This window comes from Hippocampus guttulatus, chromosome 14, assembly GCF_054856545.1.
Source record: "Hippocampus guttulatus isolate MCC_2025c chromosome 14, RoL_Hgut_1.0, whole genome shotgun sequence".
NCBI lineage: Eukaryota > Metazoa > Chordata > Actinopteri > Syngnathiformes > Syngnathidae > Hippocampus > Hippocampus guttulatus.
In genome coordinates, this window is record NC_141274.1 from 11,926,833 (window position 1) to 11,941,138 (window position 14,306).

A 14,306-nucleotide genomic window follows, 5' to 3' on the forward strand; every position below is an offset into this window, starting at 1 on the left:
GCCAAAGGACTGAGATGCAGCTCTTAAGTCAACAAAAAATGATGGAGTTGGTGGGCAGAATTAAATTATTTTTTTTACTTTATAAAGATACAGTATTTCGCACATTGCTTCCATCTTTGTGGGATCAGTCTCGAGAAGGCCCTTGTCTGATACAAGTGTACAAAGCAAGGTCTATAAATGATCAAACAGACATTATGAGCCAGGCCCTCACTCAAGTCCAACATCAGTGACCTAAAAAAATGTTCTGCAGGATGAATGGACAAAAATCTCAGTCATGTTATGGCTGTGAAACTGGCAAACAACTTCAGGTGAATAGGCTCGGCGTCCCAATACTTTGGTGCTCACAGATATGTTTGCATTCTTGCAGCCGGTGATCGTGTAGGGAGAGGAAGTGGCAGAGAATGAGAGTGGCTTGCACTGCGCAAAGATAAAGGTAAACCAAGAAGCGGTTGCTTCTCAGAGAGACAAAAAAAAAAAGAAAAAAAAGAAGTGATAACACCAACGGCGCAGGCAGGTTTCAACTCACCACCTTTCAATTGGTCTTCAGTCAGGGCCTCCGCCTATTTCTCCCCCAAGGACCGTGTCTCTGGAAGTATCACAGGAATGTCGATGCAGGCCTCTGGAGGTCTCCGGAGCTCCCCCACCACACACACACACACACACACACACACACACACACACACACACACACACACACACCAAGGCCACTCAGCAGCACTCAGCACCTGTCTATGGCTGCGAGCGCACAGAAAGAGACGCAGTCAATCATGCTGGACAGCATAGCAAATGAGCAGAAAAGGGACGAGTATGGGAAGGGGGAGCGGGGTCGATGGGGACTGGATAATCGTGACTCATCAGCCCAGGAAAGACAGCGACATCACATAAAAGTTGCATGTTTGGTCGAACAAATGATATTTGAGCCATTTGTGCAAACTATACAGTTCACATATTTTCTTGCGGTCACTCTGGCACGACTGTTTCATAAAAGGAAATAGAACTACAGGGTGCTCTGGAGAATTTGAAATCATGCAAATCGAGTTAAATAACTACATGTTATCCAAGCGAAACTAAGTAGGCTTCCTGGTGAAAAATTGATTTGTTGAACAAAATTCCAACAGCATATTGAAATGGGTTTCGAATTTTATAGCCGATTTCAGAAAGCTTCGCAAAATGTAACAGGCACTCCCCCGCCTGTGACATGACACATTTTTTTGGTTTTTTTAACCTTCTTTGAATTTGTTGTGCCAGAAAAAAAGCAGTTCACCCTTTTGCTTGATTGACATATTCTAACACACAAAATCTAAGGGACGGTTCATTTTACCCTGGAATGAATGGGTCAGTTTGGTTCAGTGGGTTAACGATTTGATTCAATGACACAGGTCAGTGGTGTGTGTGTGTGTGTGTGTGTGTGTGTGTTTATTTATTGATTTACTTGTGTTGAAATGCTGAATGGATGGATGAGTTTCCTCTGTACTCATAACGGTGAAGTAAGTTCTCAACAAGGTTTCTCAGGTCCTCATCTCATGTGACTTACCAAGCAGGGCACCAGGGGCAGCGCCCGGCCGGCCTCTCCTCTCCCGTGCTGCAGGGATGCTGGGACTCAGGGAATTGGAAGTCAATGAAACCATGCCTAATTTAGTCTTCGCTGCTCCTTGGGCTGCCAGGAATCAAGAGTGAGACTCCTTCCCTTTTAGGGCTCCCAGGACGCTGTGATCGGCGAGTGCACGCCTGCGTTCCGATCCACGCTAAGGAGTGGTGGACGAGAAAGAGGCGACGGTCACAAATGTGATTATTTTCTCGCTGTTAGCCGTGTCAATGTAACAAATTGAAACAGAGTACCTATTGATCAACTTTTCAGCTTACAAGCATTTTATCAACTCATTCAAGGATTTTGACAGGGAAAAGACTAGCATTTGGAAGTCATGCGCCCCAATAATTAGCGGTGATGAATAATCATGGACTCTATACTTAAAACAACCCATTTAAACAGGCTCCCACGCCATGTCACGTTATGTCATCTTGAAAAGCCCATGTGAAAATTAAACCAGAGGCTGTGGGCGGAAGTCCTTTTTTCTTTTTTACAACTAAAATCATGATCTATATTTTTATAATTTGTGGGCTGCGTGGTGGGCCCCAGTTAGTCAAGTCAAGTACAACTTTATTGAAATTTCTTCCCTCTCAAGACAACATACAACAAGAACAAGAGGAGCCGCTGCGGGTGCCAAAAAACCCATAATGGAAGCAACTTTGGAATGTTTCCTTCCAACCCCTGATGCATCAAAAGACAGCTAATATGCGCATTTGATCTTTTTTTTTTTTTTTAGCAAATCTACTTTTAGCGTTTCCTTACAAAGTACAAAATAAAGAATGAAGTGACGTGAACAAAATCCTATCAAATTATCTTGACCCATCGGAGGATTGCCAAAACCGAGGAGAACTACCGGTACATCAAATAACTGAGGTAGCGGACAGGCCACTTCGTAACCTAGCAACCAGCAAGCTCAACATAGCCCCTGTAATTCTAAAACTCAGCAAAATGAGTGCCTGATATTATTGCATTACCTCAGCTAACCACAGGATCCGAGCCGTAAATAAGAGCTCCCTGGACCAAGCACACGTCTGTGGCGGAAAAAAGAAAAAAAAGTCAACAAAAGCTCTCCACTTGTTCTCTCCTGGATTCTTCTGCTTCAAGGAAGACCAAGGGAGGCAAAATTTGGTTTTATGGAGTGCTGTAACAAGAGAGTAGATAGCGACCAAAAGGGAATCGAGTGGAGCCTATGATTAGTGAGTCATAATGAGGGTTGTGGGATGGGACTATATTATTAAAGAGGAGCAGGAAAACCTATCGGTCTATATGTGAAGCACGCTGGGTGATGAGGACGAGTAACGCAAGGTTAAAAAGTCGACTAAAACAGCCCTGTAAGCCTTTAAGTCGCAAAACGCCATTATAAGCACTTCTCTTGTAATTTGAAGAGCAGAGGCTCCCTTGTGGAGTTGGGAATCTTTTTATTACCACTGAGAGTGCGTTTTGAGTCTGCGAAACAGCTCAGCCTTGGGGTGTGGGGGGTGGGGGGTGTCTTATATTTAGATTTTATGACCAATATCGAGTTCTAACCCAAGACGTTTTCACCGGGGGTGATTAAAGATGTCATGTCCACTGGGCAAGAAGTTATGACAGCAATTTTGAGCAGCCCACGTCACATGGCGCGGCAAGGACATTGGTACATACGTTCACCCCGATTCTCGAGTGATAACAGATGGAAAAAGTGCCAGTAAATAAGACAAAGTAACACTACCAGCCATCTTGAAAGTCATCTAATCGGTTTCAAATTAGTGAATGGCTTGCAAAGAACCTGTGGTTATCAAGTGTTTTATTTACTTAGTACCATCTTAAAAACACACACACACACACAGTCCTCTAAATACGGCCATCATCATTTTAATCTTGGAATAAAATACTGTGTCATAGTTGTGGTATTGAAAAACCTTCGCCCTAAAAAGTTGGGATGGGCGAGTACGGCTCGCGACGGCGGCTAAAGTAGAACATGATCTACATGGGTTTGTAATATAAAAGAAAGTACATTAAATTACTGGTAGCATCATATTATCTCTCGGACATACTAAGGACAAAAAGTATTCCTTGAGATGCTCGGAGGAGATTGTATGTGACAATCCTCCTCCCAATTGGGATTCCAATAGCCTACATTCCCCCGTTTCAAGGTCGACAGCAGAAGCAAATGAAATTACTTGTCCTGTTTTGTGCCGCCGGCGCCAGGTCAACAGCAACTTGGCTGAAATGATAAGTGCGGGATTTTGAGGGGAGCGGTGTTTTTGTCCTGGCCCATGAAATCGAAAATGACGTATTGACTTCAGCTTTTGCGATCGCTTGCGATGAAAGAGGGAAAAAAATAGTTGGTTTTGCTTACGCTATCATGCTAATGACACATGTCTTCTGTCTGCACACAGAATGCTAGTTGTTTGTTCCCGCCGCAATATCATTGTTCATTGTTCACGCCCCTGCTACATTGCGGACACATGCGGAACATTCATCAAACATTTCAGACATACTAACTCTTCTGCGTTAGTTATTTGTTGATGTTTTTGTTTTTAAACTTCAGAAAGTCCAAATTTAAAGTTGCGCACCTTCAATGCTGTATCAAGTTGTGCCGCAACATGCTGCACTGAGGCCAAATGGGAAAAGATGTAGGGATGTTCAAGAAGTGTTTTTCGAATGATTTTAAATGTATTTTAAGTCTGTGACAGGTTAAACAAAAAAAGTCTGATATGGACTTTCTGTAAATCTTGTGGATGGGTCCAAAATCCATCCCTGTGATAAACAGGGGCCTCTGTTGTAATTTGCATGCCACCCAATTGAAGTGGATGTAAAGACAATGCGCGTACGCTCAGAAATACAGAATTATCTCACTCTCTGCAGAGCCTTCTGGCATGTCTGTGAACATGTTGCATGGCTGCCTCTACTGAGAAAAGTTTCTCTATGTGGCTGAGGGTGTTGCTTGCTATCAGCACTCAAACACACTATGATGTGGCTTTAGAAGAAACTAAATGCCGCCGCTCAAAACAGCACAGGCAACGAGCTACACTGCTACTGCAACATTATTATGGGATACAGAGGAGCAGACAAACATCAATCATATTGACAGATGGTCCATGGGCCATTATTTCAAAACAGCCCTATCTCTGACTTTGGTGGATGACATTAAACTAAAAATATGCTTTGGAATGCAATCGCACCAGCCACAGACATTAAACAGCAACAACTGCATTGCAAGAGTTTAAAAAATGTATATATCAAGTACCAAGTGTAGACAAAAACCATACAGCTGGGAAGATAAACTCTTTAGAGGGTTTGCAGTGTTTGGGTGGAATATTGATGAGAAAGATGCATTGGTGGTTAATGTGAAAGGTAATTGTTCATGAACAGGAAGAGTGTTTTACAGGTCGTAAAATTATTATCAATCAATCAATGAAACCACTCCATCTCAAAGCTCTGTTACAATCAATTTTTTTGAATGAAAATGTGATCAGCTGAGTCTGTCGAAGTCCAAAGTGCTCACTAACTTCGCTAAGGTTACCTCCATTGCTTATTTAACTTCATATTCAAACTATTTAGTATTTTATTCGCCCAATACGTCGTGGGCATAAATAAATTGGCCCCATTTGTGTGCACGTTGTGTCTAATTCCGTGTTCCTCAAATTATACTTTTGTGTGCACGTTAGAATGCAGGTCGAGGTCACAATTTCATAGTCCCATGTCTGAGGCTTCTTAGTTTTAACAGTTTGTAGGAGGACAAAATGCTTACCGGATTTTCGTCGGTTTTTTTCAGCTTCATTTTGCCTCATGCGACACCACTGTTTGGTTTTCCTGGCGCCTGATACTATTGTCATCTAGAATCTTGCGAGACATTAATTTATATTTCGTAATAGGTCGGGTCTGTGTGTAACATTTTGAGGGGTGGGGGGGGGGGGGATAATGAACTGTATTTCCGTGTTGGCTAGCGACAGGCGACTTTTTTTTAAATGATCACCACTCCTAAAAAAGGCGCAGCAGCAGCTACGTAATTATTTTTCGACCACGCTAGCTTGTGATGTCATAATGTCGTTTGTAACAAAGGCAAAATATTCGGCCAGCGCGCGTCCTTATACAAAGCTCTCCCCCAAACGCATCTCATGCGGTCTCTTATTAGTTGGGAGCGTCACCCGCCCATGAGAATCATGGCCAATCTCAAGGGAGAAACCAAGAAAGAATTCAAAATGAGGATACGCGCCTTCCCTGTAAGTATGTGACATCCTGCTCTCAGACAGTTGGAAAAAAAACACTGCAAGCAGGTTCCCCACTGGCATGTGAAAAAGAATACATTACCGATACTGACAAGCGCAAGCTGTCAACAAAACAGGACCAACGCCATGTCAGACACATTCGTGAGTAGTCGCCTATGACAAGACAAACCGGACAACACAATGAATTGGACTCGCATATGAAGAGTAGAAGAAAAAAAAAGAGGGCGCTAAAATGCAATACGAATTTTGTGCAAGCAAGACAGGGGGATACTGTGACACTACTGTAAGCTTTTGCCCATTCTAAACGTAGAGCAATCCATCTAAAACCTACGAACCCCTCGACTTACACTACTGTATGCCAACAATAAAATACTGGACATGTATAAACTGCAATAGAGAAGAGTTTTGAACGTGTATTAAACTAACAAATAGCGGGTAATAAACTTAATCTGGCAGTTGATTTCTCACATGAATATGAATACGGTGTTTCCAAAATGGAGATCCATCACAGTGAGCACACATGTCTGTTTAACTCTGACTCAGAGTTGTGTGCCGTGAGAGATCACCACGTGTGCTGCGGGAAAACGTCTATGTATTCTAGCAACCTGTAGCAAATAGAACAATGAAATGCCCTTCCACTAGTTGCCTGATGAAACATACCTTTTGGGTGACATTTTTGTTTGTGCCGTAATTTACGACCTTGTCGGCCACACACCCACCTTTACTGAAGCAAGACACAAACATACGTTAGAAAATCGTATCAAACAGGGAACGGGAAGGGAAAAGGGCACTCGGGGAGAAATGTTTTAGTTTTGTGTTGAATTTCCTGAACACACATTGTATTTGAAAAAGAAGTGGTTTCTTGTATGTTGTATCATGTTTTTTGTGGGTGATAACCTAGAAGAACTGGTTTATTTCAGGGGGGAAAAAAATCCAGAAAAGTGTAATGAAGCGATTTTGGGGGGTGTTAATCTCAGTATCAAGCGGTCTAAACATCGGCGGGTTCTGGACCTTTATTTACTGAGTATCAGATTGATACCAAAATATGCAATATCGCACACCATTAGCGGATAGTTGTCTACTTGTTCTAGCCACAACTCCACAAGAAGAATTTGTGAGTGCAAAATGGCGGACTGCCCACAAGGGCCTCTCATTTATAGTGGGTTAAAAATGTCCAGTTGGCCTTGGAAATGGCTACATTTAGCACGTTTAAACATTTTCTTCATTTGTCTGAAGCTGCTGTGCTTCCTCATCAAGTCCTGTGGCACCCTCTAGTGCATAGGTGTCAAACTCATGTCCTGGAGGGCCGCTGTCCTGCATGTTTTCCAAGTCTCCCTGTTGCCACACACCTGATTCAGATGATCAGCTCATCGGCCAGCTCTGAAGCAGCATTAGATCGTTCCTGATTATTTGAATCAGGTGTGTTGCTCTTGGGAGAGCTGGAAAACAGGCAGGACAGCGGCCCTCGAGGACCGACTTTGGACACCCCTGCTCTAGTGGAAACGAAACACGCACGCGCATTGAAAGCAACTGGTCTCCCACATTGAGCCATGGTCTACCTTACGTGTGTGATATCAGTCCCTTTCACTGATCCATTATAGATGACAATGGATGAGAAATATGTGGAGAACATCTGGGCCCTGCTAAAGAATGCCATCCAGGAGATCCAGAGGAAAAACAACAGTGGGCTGAGCTTCGAGGAGCTGTACAGGAATGCCTACACCATGGTTCTGCACAAGCATGGGGAGAAGCTCTACACAGGCCTGAGAGAGGTTGTCACAGAGCATCTCATCAACAAAGTAAAGAAATGCACCCCTGTCAATTTGCGCACAAACCCACTGTTGATTAATACACTCCATCCCTTTTCCAGGTACGCCAGGATGTCCTCAAATGTCTAAATAACAAATTTCTGCAAATCCTAAATCAAGAGTGGAATGATCATCAAACTGCCACCATCATGATCAGAGACATCCTCATGTACATGGTAGGGAGGCAGAGTAATGCAGCATTTTTTTTTTTTGTAGTTGTGTATATGTGGCCCTCCCAGATCACTCATCAGCACCCTTAGCGCTGGTGGCGTTTTTATGATGCTTTTATCTGATTAGAATGTTTTCATTCTTCTCGTACTTGGGCAAAAAGATTTATTCTTTTGTAACTAGAGCTTGGCCAACCTTGAAGTGTTTTGTTTTGGGCTCAATAACTGTCTTGCCATTCAGGAACTATTACTTGGGATGTTTCTGACCGTGTAAAATTACGAAAGGGCAGGTCTGCAGCCTAACTTTTCAACTCGGAGCGCAGTGGCCTGCAACTTTTAGGAACACACTATAAATCCAAGTGCGAAGCAAATAGTCACATTTCCCCTGTATTATTGATGCTTTCACAATAAATGCAGAAAGTGAAACTTTTCAAATTAACATCTTATTGACACAACAAACATCAGTTCTATGTCTTAAATACAAAAAATGTAAAGGTAATTTTCAAGCCGGCAGTGCCACTGTTATCAAATTTCATGTTCCCCGCACAGTGTGAAGGTCAACAGCAGAATTTGCAGTTCATTGAATTTGCTCTGCGATTCCAGGACCGAGTTTATGTTCAGCAAAACAGTGTGGAGAATGTGTACAACCTCAGCATCGTCGAATTCAGAGACCAGGTGGTCCACTACAGCTGCATTCGAAAGCACCTTTGGCAGACGCTACTGGACATGATTAAACGAGAGAGGAGGGGAGAAGTTGTAGACAGGTATGGAGGAGTATTTGGGATCGCCTGTAGATAGCCGATCTCGGGGTAAAAGCGACTCCCATAAAACACACTGAAATCCTTTGAAGGCAGCACTTCATAATCAGCGCTGTGTGCACGCGGCGCATCAAACGCAAATAATGCCCATCAACTTCACAACTATCAAGTATGAGCAGTATCGGAAGCTAGCAAAACTCAGTGCTTTGCTTTAGACTTGAACGTGATCGCGGTTGAGTCACTCCTGTGGGGAATATCGTTGTATTTCTACAAAGTATCGATAAAGTTGAGTTGAGAATACAATCGTCTCAAAACTCAATTTTCCCAAACATGCTCCCTTTCGAGTACTTATCATTATTGACTGGAAACATTTCAATTGCAGGGGATCCATCAGAAACACCTGCCAGATGCTGATGGTTCTCGGTCTGGACAGCAGGATTGTATACGAGGAAGACTTTGAGCGTCCCTTCTTAGAAATGTCAGCTGAATTCTACCAGGTGAGTCCCTTCCGGGTGCCCATCTCACCTTGACGGTACCTGGTGTCTATAACGTAACACCCCCATATTGGCCCGCTTAGATGGAAAGCCAAAGGTTTCTCGCCGAAAACAGCACCAGCATCTACATTAAGAGGGTGGAGGCCCGAATCCACGAGGAGATCGAGCGCGTCAATCACTGTTTGGACAAGTCGACGGAGGATTCCATTCTCAAGGTGGTGGAAAGGGAACTGATAACAAAACACATGAAAACCATAGTGGAGATGGAGAACTCCGGCATGGTCCACATGCTGCAGAATCACATCACAGAAGGTAGAGTAACCTTGCTAATATTTAATTGATGTGAATTTTGACAATCGTTCTCTTTTCTCCTTTTGCCCGCAGACCTATTGTGCATGTACAAGCTGTTCAGCCGTGTCCCCAACGGCCTAAAAACAATGTGCGATTGTATGAGCTCGTACTTGAGAGAGCAGGGCAGGGCTCTGGTGTCAGAAGAAGGAGAGGGCAAAAATCCCGTTGACTATATCCAGGTATACTGATTGGAGAAGCAAACGCCACATTCCGAACTACTGGGAAATATCTTGGGATGCACGGATGCCTTTTTTTTTTTTTTTAATGAAGTAATGTAATCATTGGGACGAGCGTATGCCCCTGGGAGGATCACCCAGGCAGCCGCGGGAGCTTGTGGGCGGGTGCACGTGGAACGGAGGATGAGATGGGGTCCGAGAAACCTTTGTGATTGCTGGACGGGTCGCCGCTGAAACTCGTCTCTGGTGCCACCCGCACAGAGTTCATCATCCATTTTGCAGAGCATCATTTTCAATCACTTTGAGTGTTGAACTATGTTTACCTTAAAATACCCCCACTCGCCCGACATGGCTCATAGTCCATCCGCCAAGAAGGTCGATGCCAGGCTGGTGAAGTGCTATTTAGTCGATACGATGTCCTCGACTTGTGTTTCCGTGTTACGTTATAATGTTAGAAATGATCGGACTCAAATATGTTGTGCTGTTGCCTCCTTAACAGGACCTGCTTAACCTGAAGATGGTGTTTGACCATTTCCTCCATGAGTCTTTCAACAATGACAAACTTTTCAAACAAACCATTGCAGGAGACTTTGAGTATTTCCTCAATCTCAACTCCCGCTCGCCAGAGTACCTATCGCACTTTATCGACGATAAGCTGAAGAAAGGAGTTCGAGGGGTACGCCGATCAAAGCATCGCACATCCCTTCATCCAGGAAACACACTTATATTAATTATTACCCTCTGCGGTATTCTTATTAAGTTGACGGAACAGGAGGTGGAGTTGATTTTGGACAAGACCATGGTTTTGTTCAGATTTCTGCAAGAGAAGGATGTGTTTGAAAGGTACTACAAGCAGCATCTGGGCCGGAGACTGCTGAGCAACAAGAGCGCCTCGGACGATTTAGAGAAGAGCATGATCTCCAAGCTCAAAGTAAGACAAGGTCGGTTGTCTGAAAGTCACTCGTCCGGTAGTACGGCTCATCGTCTTGGCTCTTTGCAGACGGAATGTGGCTGTCAGTTCACCTCGAAACTGGAGGGAATGTTTCGAGATATGACCATCTCCAATACTACCATGGATGAGTTCAGGCGACACATACATGTCATGTCGGTAAGATGCTAAAACTGAACTTTAGTAGATAAGGTACCAAGTCAAACTAGGATGTTAAAAGACCCTGTGAAGTGATTTCAGAGAAATGTTTCTCATACATATTTGAAGAAAATTGATGAAAATGTGCAACGACTGGGAACTATGAGACTGTATTGTGGAGGCGTTCTGTTTTTGACTTTCAGTTTTCAAGATTTTTTTCATTTTTAATTTTCTTGGGGTGGGGGGGACAAGGCTAAAATTCCACCCAGTGATGGACTTAGATGTCCAGCATCCCCCCCCCCCCCACACACACACCCTCAACGATAGAAGAACTAACCTCGTGAGGATAATGGATGGATTTGTTTTGTTTTCATTAGCTCAAATATGTTGCATCTGCACCACAGAACATATTGAAAAAATAATTGGTATTTTGTGGTACAGTGATCCCTCGCTATTTCGCGGCTCGTTTATCGTGGCTTCGGTGCATCACGAATTTTTTCATTCATAATTTTTTTTTTTTTTTTTTTGAGTCCGCAAAAATCATAGTCTAAGTGTTGTCTACTATGTGTGCCAATGTGTGCGCCCTCTGCTCAAGCGCAGATGGTCCACGTGGGGCACGAGTGTGTGCATGCACGCACGGGCCGCGTAGGTGAGTATGTGTCTTGCTGAGAGACGGAGAGAGGAGGCTTATAAGAACAAAAGCAGGTCTCGTTCATCCTTAATTGTCTTAATTGACTAATCATAAACACGTCTGATGCACAAGCTGGATCGCTGGCCTGTGTGTGGGGGGGGAGGGAGGCAGAAAGAGAGAGAGAGACTTATAAGAACAAAAGCAGGTCTCTCCATCCTCAATTGTCTAAACAACCTTAATTGACTAATCATAAACACGTCTACTGCACTCGGCGGGATCGCTGGCCTGTGTGTGTGTGTGTGTGTGTGTGTGTGTGTGTGTGTGTGTGTGTGTGTGTGTGTGTGTGTGTGTGTGCGCGCGCGCGCGCTTTGCTCAAGTGCAAAGGCCCACGTGGGGCATTTTTTAAATATATATGTTAATTGGTCGCTACTTGCGGATTTTCGTTTATAGCGTGGTTTTGGTCCCCATGAACCGCGATAAACGAGGGATTTGTGCCCTCTGAACAAACGTCATTTAAGCATATTGTGAGTATATTTTCCAAGAGTTTGATACCCGTCTGAAGGGAGGCCCAAAAGCCTGTTGTCTCATTAGCTAGCGGTTTGCTAGCATCTCTCGTCACAGCGTGATTAGGACTGCAACGACCCGGTGTAATATACTCAGTCACTGGAAGGTTTTAATTGGATATATTTCTTCGCTTCAAACATGCGCAGGCGGATAAAAAGATGCTAAACCAAGTCGCATCCCTTCTTTCAATGGGGTGTAGCTTCACACATTCAGCAGATGCATCCGCACTGTTAGATAGCATATGCCAGACTGGCTTGATTTTTCGTGATTGTGATGCCTCATTTTTTAAAAACTTGGATCTTTTTTTGGGGGTGGGGGGGTTAGATTTGTCAGGTTTGTTAGCAATGCTGTCCTCTGGGGTGTCAAATTAAGAAGTTTATTTTGACTTTACAGAGACTGTAAATATTACATGTTTAGTTCTTAAAATACAATGTGATTGTGACTAATGTACGGTATGTATCGTGACTGTCTTTAAAATGTGTAAATGCCTTTGGCCCCTTTCTGTCTCAGGCTTCTTTGTGTGGCGTGGACCTGACCGTCCGAGTCCTCACAACTCGTTACTGGCCAACGCAGTCGGCGACGCCCAGATGCACCATCCCCCTATCCCCTCAGCATGCTTTTGATGTGTTTAAGAGGTAGTAGTAGTTTAACCGACATGTTTGCCAGCTCTTAGTCCTTCTTTTTGAGAGGCTTCTCTTTGACAGGTTTTACCTCGCCAAACACAGTGGGAGACAGCTCACGCTACAGCATCACATGGGCGGGGCAGACCTAATTGCTACCTTCTTCGGTGCTTTGAAAAAGGTTAGCGTCCAATGCAACTTTGCAGGTTGTTGGAGGGCTTTTCTTGGGAGGAGGTATGAAAATGGCTTTGTAACTCGTATCCAGGATGATGGTTCCGAAGCCAGCTTGGGAGGTGCCCAAATGAGTGGCTCAAACTCCCGTAAGACCATTCTGCAGGTGTCCACCTTCCAGATGACCATCCTCATGCTCTTCAACCACAGAGAATGCTGCACTTTTGAGGTTGGTTGCATCTAAAGCTTCATCCCATACCTCTGACTAAGACTTTCAAGCCATAAATGAAATGCTTTTTTTTTTAAGGAGATCCAGAACGAGACAGACATTCCCAGATGGGAGTTGGTGCGGGCCTTGCAGTCTTTAGCCTGTGGGAAGCCCACGCAGAGAGTTCTCACCAAAGAACCAAAGTCCAAGGAGATTGAAAACGGACATTTGTTTACAGTCAATGACCAGTTTACTGCCAAAGTGCACAGAGTCAAAATACAGACAGGTGTGTGCATGACAAGACACAGTCGCAGCCGTTTGGAGCGGTGATTCTCAACTGGTGGGTCGAGACCCCGAAATGGGAACTGTTTTAGTGTGGGATTTGGAAAAGTACTCCAGAAATAAATCGGAGGGAGACTCGGCTTATGACGCTACCGGTTGCTGGCGGTTTACATCACCGGCGTAGGACCAGTATGCTCACCGATTTGCTTTAACCGTTGTCACTTAATCATTTAATGAATAACTTTACTTTCAAAATTGTAATTTCATTTCTTTTGAATTGAAACATGTGCATGGGTCCATCCTAACATTGAAGCAGACAACTCATCAACTTGAACTCTGTCCTTCCTAGTCGCTGCCAAACAAGGGGAGTCTGACCCGGAGAGGAAAGAGACACAGCAGAAAGTGGATGACGACCGGAAGGTCATGATCGAAGCCGCCATCGTACGCATCATGAAGTCCAGGAAGAAGATTCAGCACAATGTCCTGGTGGCTGAGGTTTGTATTTTAAATTCTTTTTGTCTCCTGGTGTTGACAGCTCAAATCGCTGCCATTTGACGTAGTGTGACTTGGATGTGCTCAGGTGACTCAGCAGCTGCAGGCGCGCTTCCTCCCCAGCCCCGTGGTAATCAAAAAGCGCATCGAGGGACTTATAGAAAGGGAATACTTGGCAAGGACTCCGGAGGACCGTAATATGTACACTTACATCGCATAGAAGGGGGCTGCGCAGTGGGGGAGGATGGACGTACGCAAATGGGAAAGAGATCTGCACGGAAAATCCATCATCACAACGCGTCTTCCTGCGATGAAGGAGCTACTTTTATTTTTGCACCCCCCCTGGAGATGAGACGAACCAGAGACGAACCAACCCGTCAAATGTGAAAATGTGAATCTGCACCTTATTTTTGTTTCAGTACAGTCTAGAAAGTATTTTTAAAATGTAGATTGTTACAAAAAAAACAGAAATAAAGCGTATGAAGGCTCAATTACTCATAACTGGAATACGCTGAAGCCATTTTCATTTTGTGTCATTGTATTTCTACATTGAGAATTTAGAAAAAAAGCTTTATTAAGGAAAATGTTTGATAGTTCTCCTGGGAGTTCTTTTTTATTGCATTGGAATAATTATTAAAATATGTGGTATTTGATACTTTGAGCCACATTTGAGTATTTCTTTGTAAACGTGGCTTGTC

The 14,306-nt window shown here is 43.9% G+C and overlaps 1 protein-coding gene and 1 long non-coding RNA gene across 2 annotated transcripts; one reads left to right on the plus strand and one right to left on the minus strand.

The window, feature by feature from the left end:
- Nucleotides 1-543: 543 nt before the first annotated feature.
- On the minus strand, nt 544-5,363 carry LOC147195119 (uncharacterized). The gene is made up of 3 exons (XR_015102804.1): nt 5,322-5,363; nt 1,535-1,745; nt 544-735 (listed from the first exon to the last, which is right to left on the minus strand). It is a non-coding gene; the product is annotated as an uncharacterized LOC147195119 (long non-coding RNA).
- Nucleotides 5,364-5,643: 280 nt separating this feature from the next.
- Nucleotides 5,644-14,136, plus strand: LOC147195120 (cullin-3-like). Its single transcript, XM_086129110.1, has 16 exons — nt 5,644-5,793; nt 7,401-7,598; nt 7,670-7,783; nt 8,378-8,538; nt 8,915-9,029; nt 9,110-9,338; nt 9,411-9,556; nt 10,053-10,229; nt 10,314-10,484; nt 10,554-10,661; nt 12,346-12,470; nt 12,540-12,636; nt 12,721-12,855; nt 12,934-13,120; nt 13,466-13,611; nt 13,697-14,136. Exons 1-16 carry the CDS (start codon nt 5,689-5,691, stop codon nt 13,826-13,828), a joined length of 2,346 nt encoding a protein of 781 aa, XP_085985236.1. The 5' UTR covers nt 5,644-5,688; the 3' UTR covers nt 13,829-14,136.
- Nucleotides 14,137-14,306: the final 170 nt, after the last annotated feature.

What these genes read in the sequence shown, in the direction of transcription:
- LOC147195120 (XM_086129110.1), top strand. Translation starts at nt 5,689, where the DNA reads ATGCGGTCTCTTATTAGTTGGGAGCGTCACCCGCCCATGAGAATCATG. An exon ending in GAGACATCCTCATGTACATG is followed by an intron (nt 7,784 to 8,377) that starts GTAGGGAGGCAG and finishes CTGCGATTCCAG; the next exon opens with GACCGAGTTTATGTTCAGCA. An exon ending in CAGAGTCAAAATACAGACAG is followed by an intron (nt 13,121 to 13,465) that starts GTGTGTGCATGA and finishes TGTCCTTCCTAG; the next exon opens with TCGCTGCCAAACAAGGGGAG.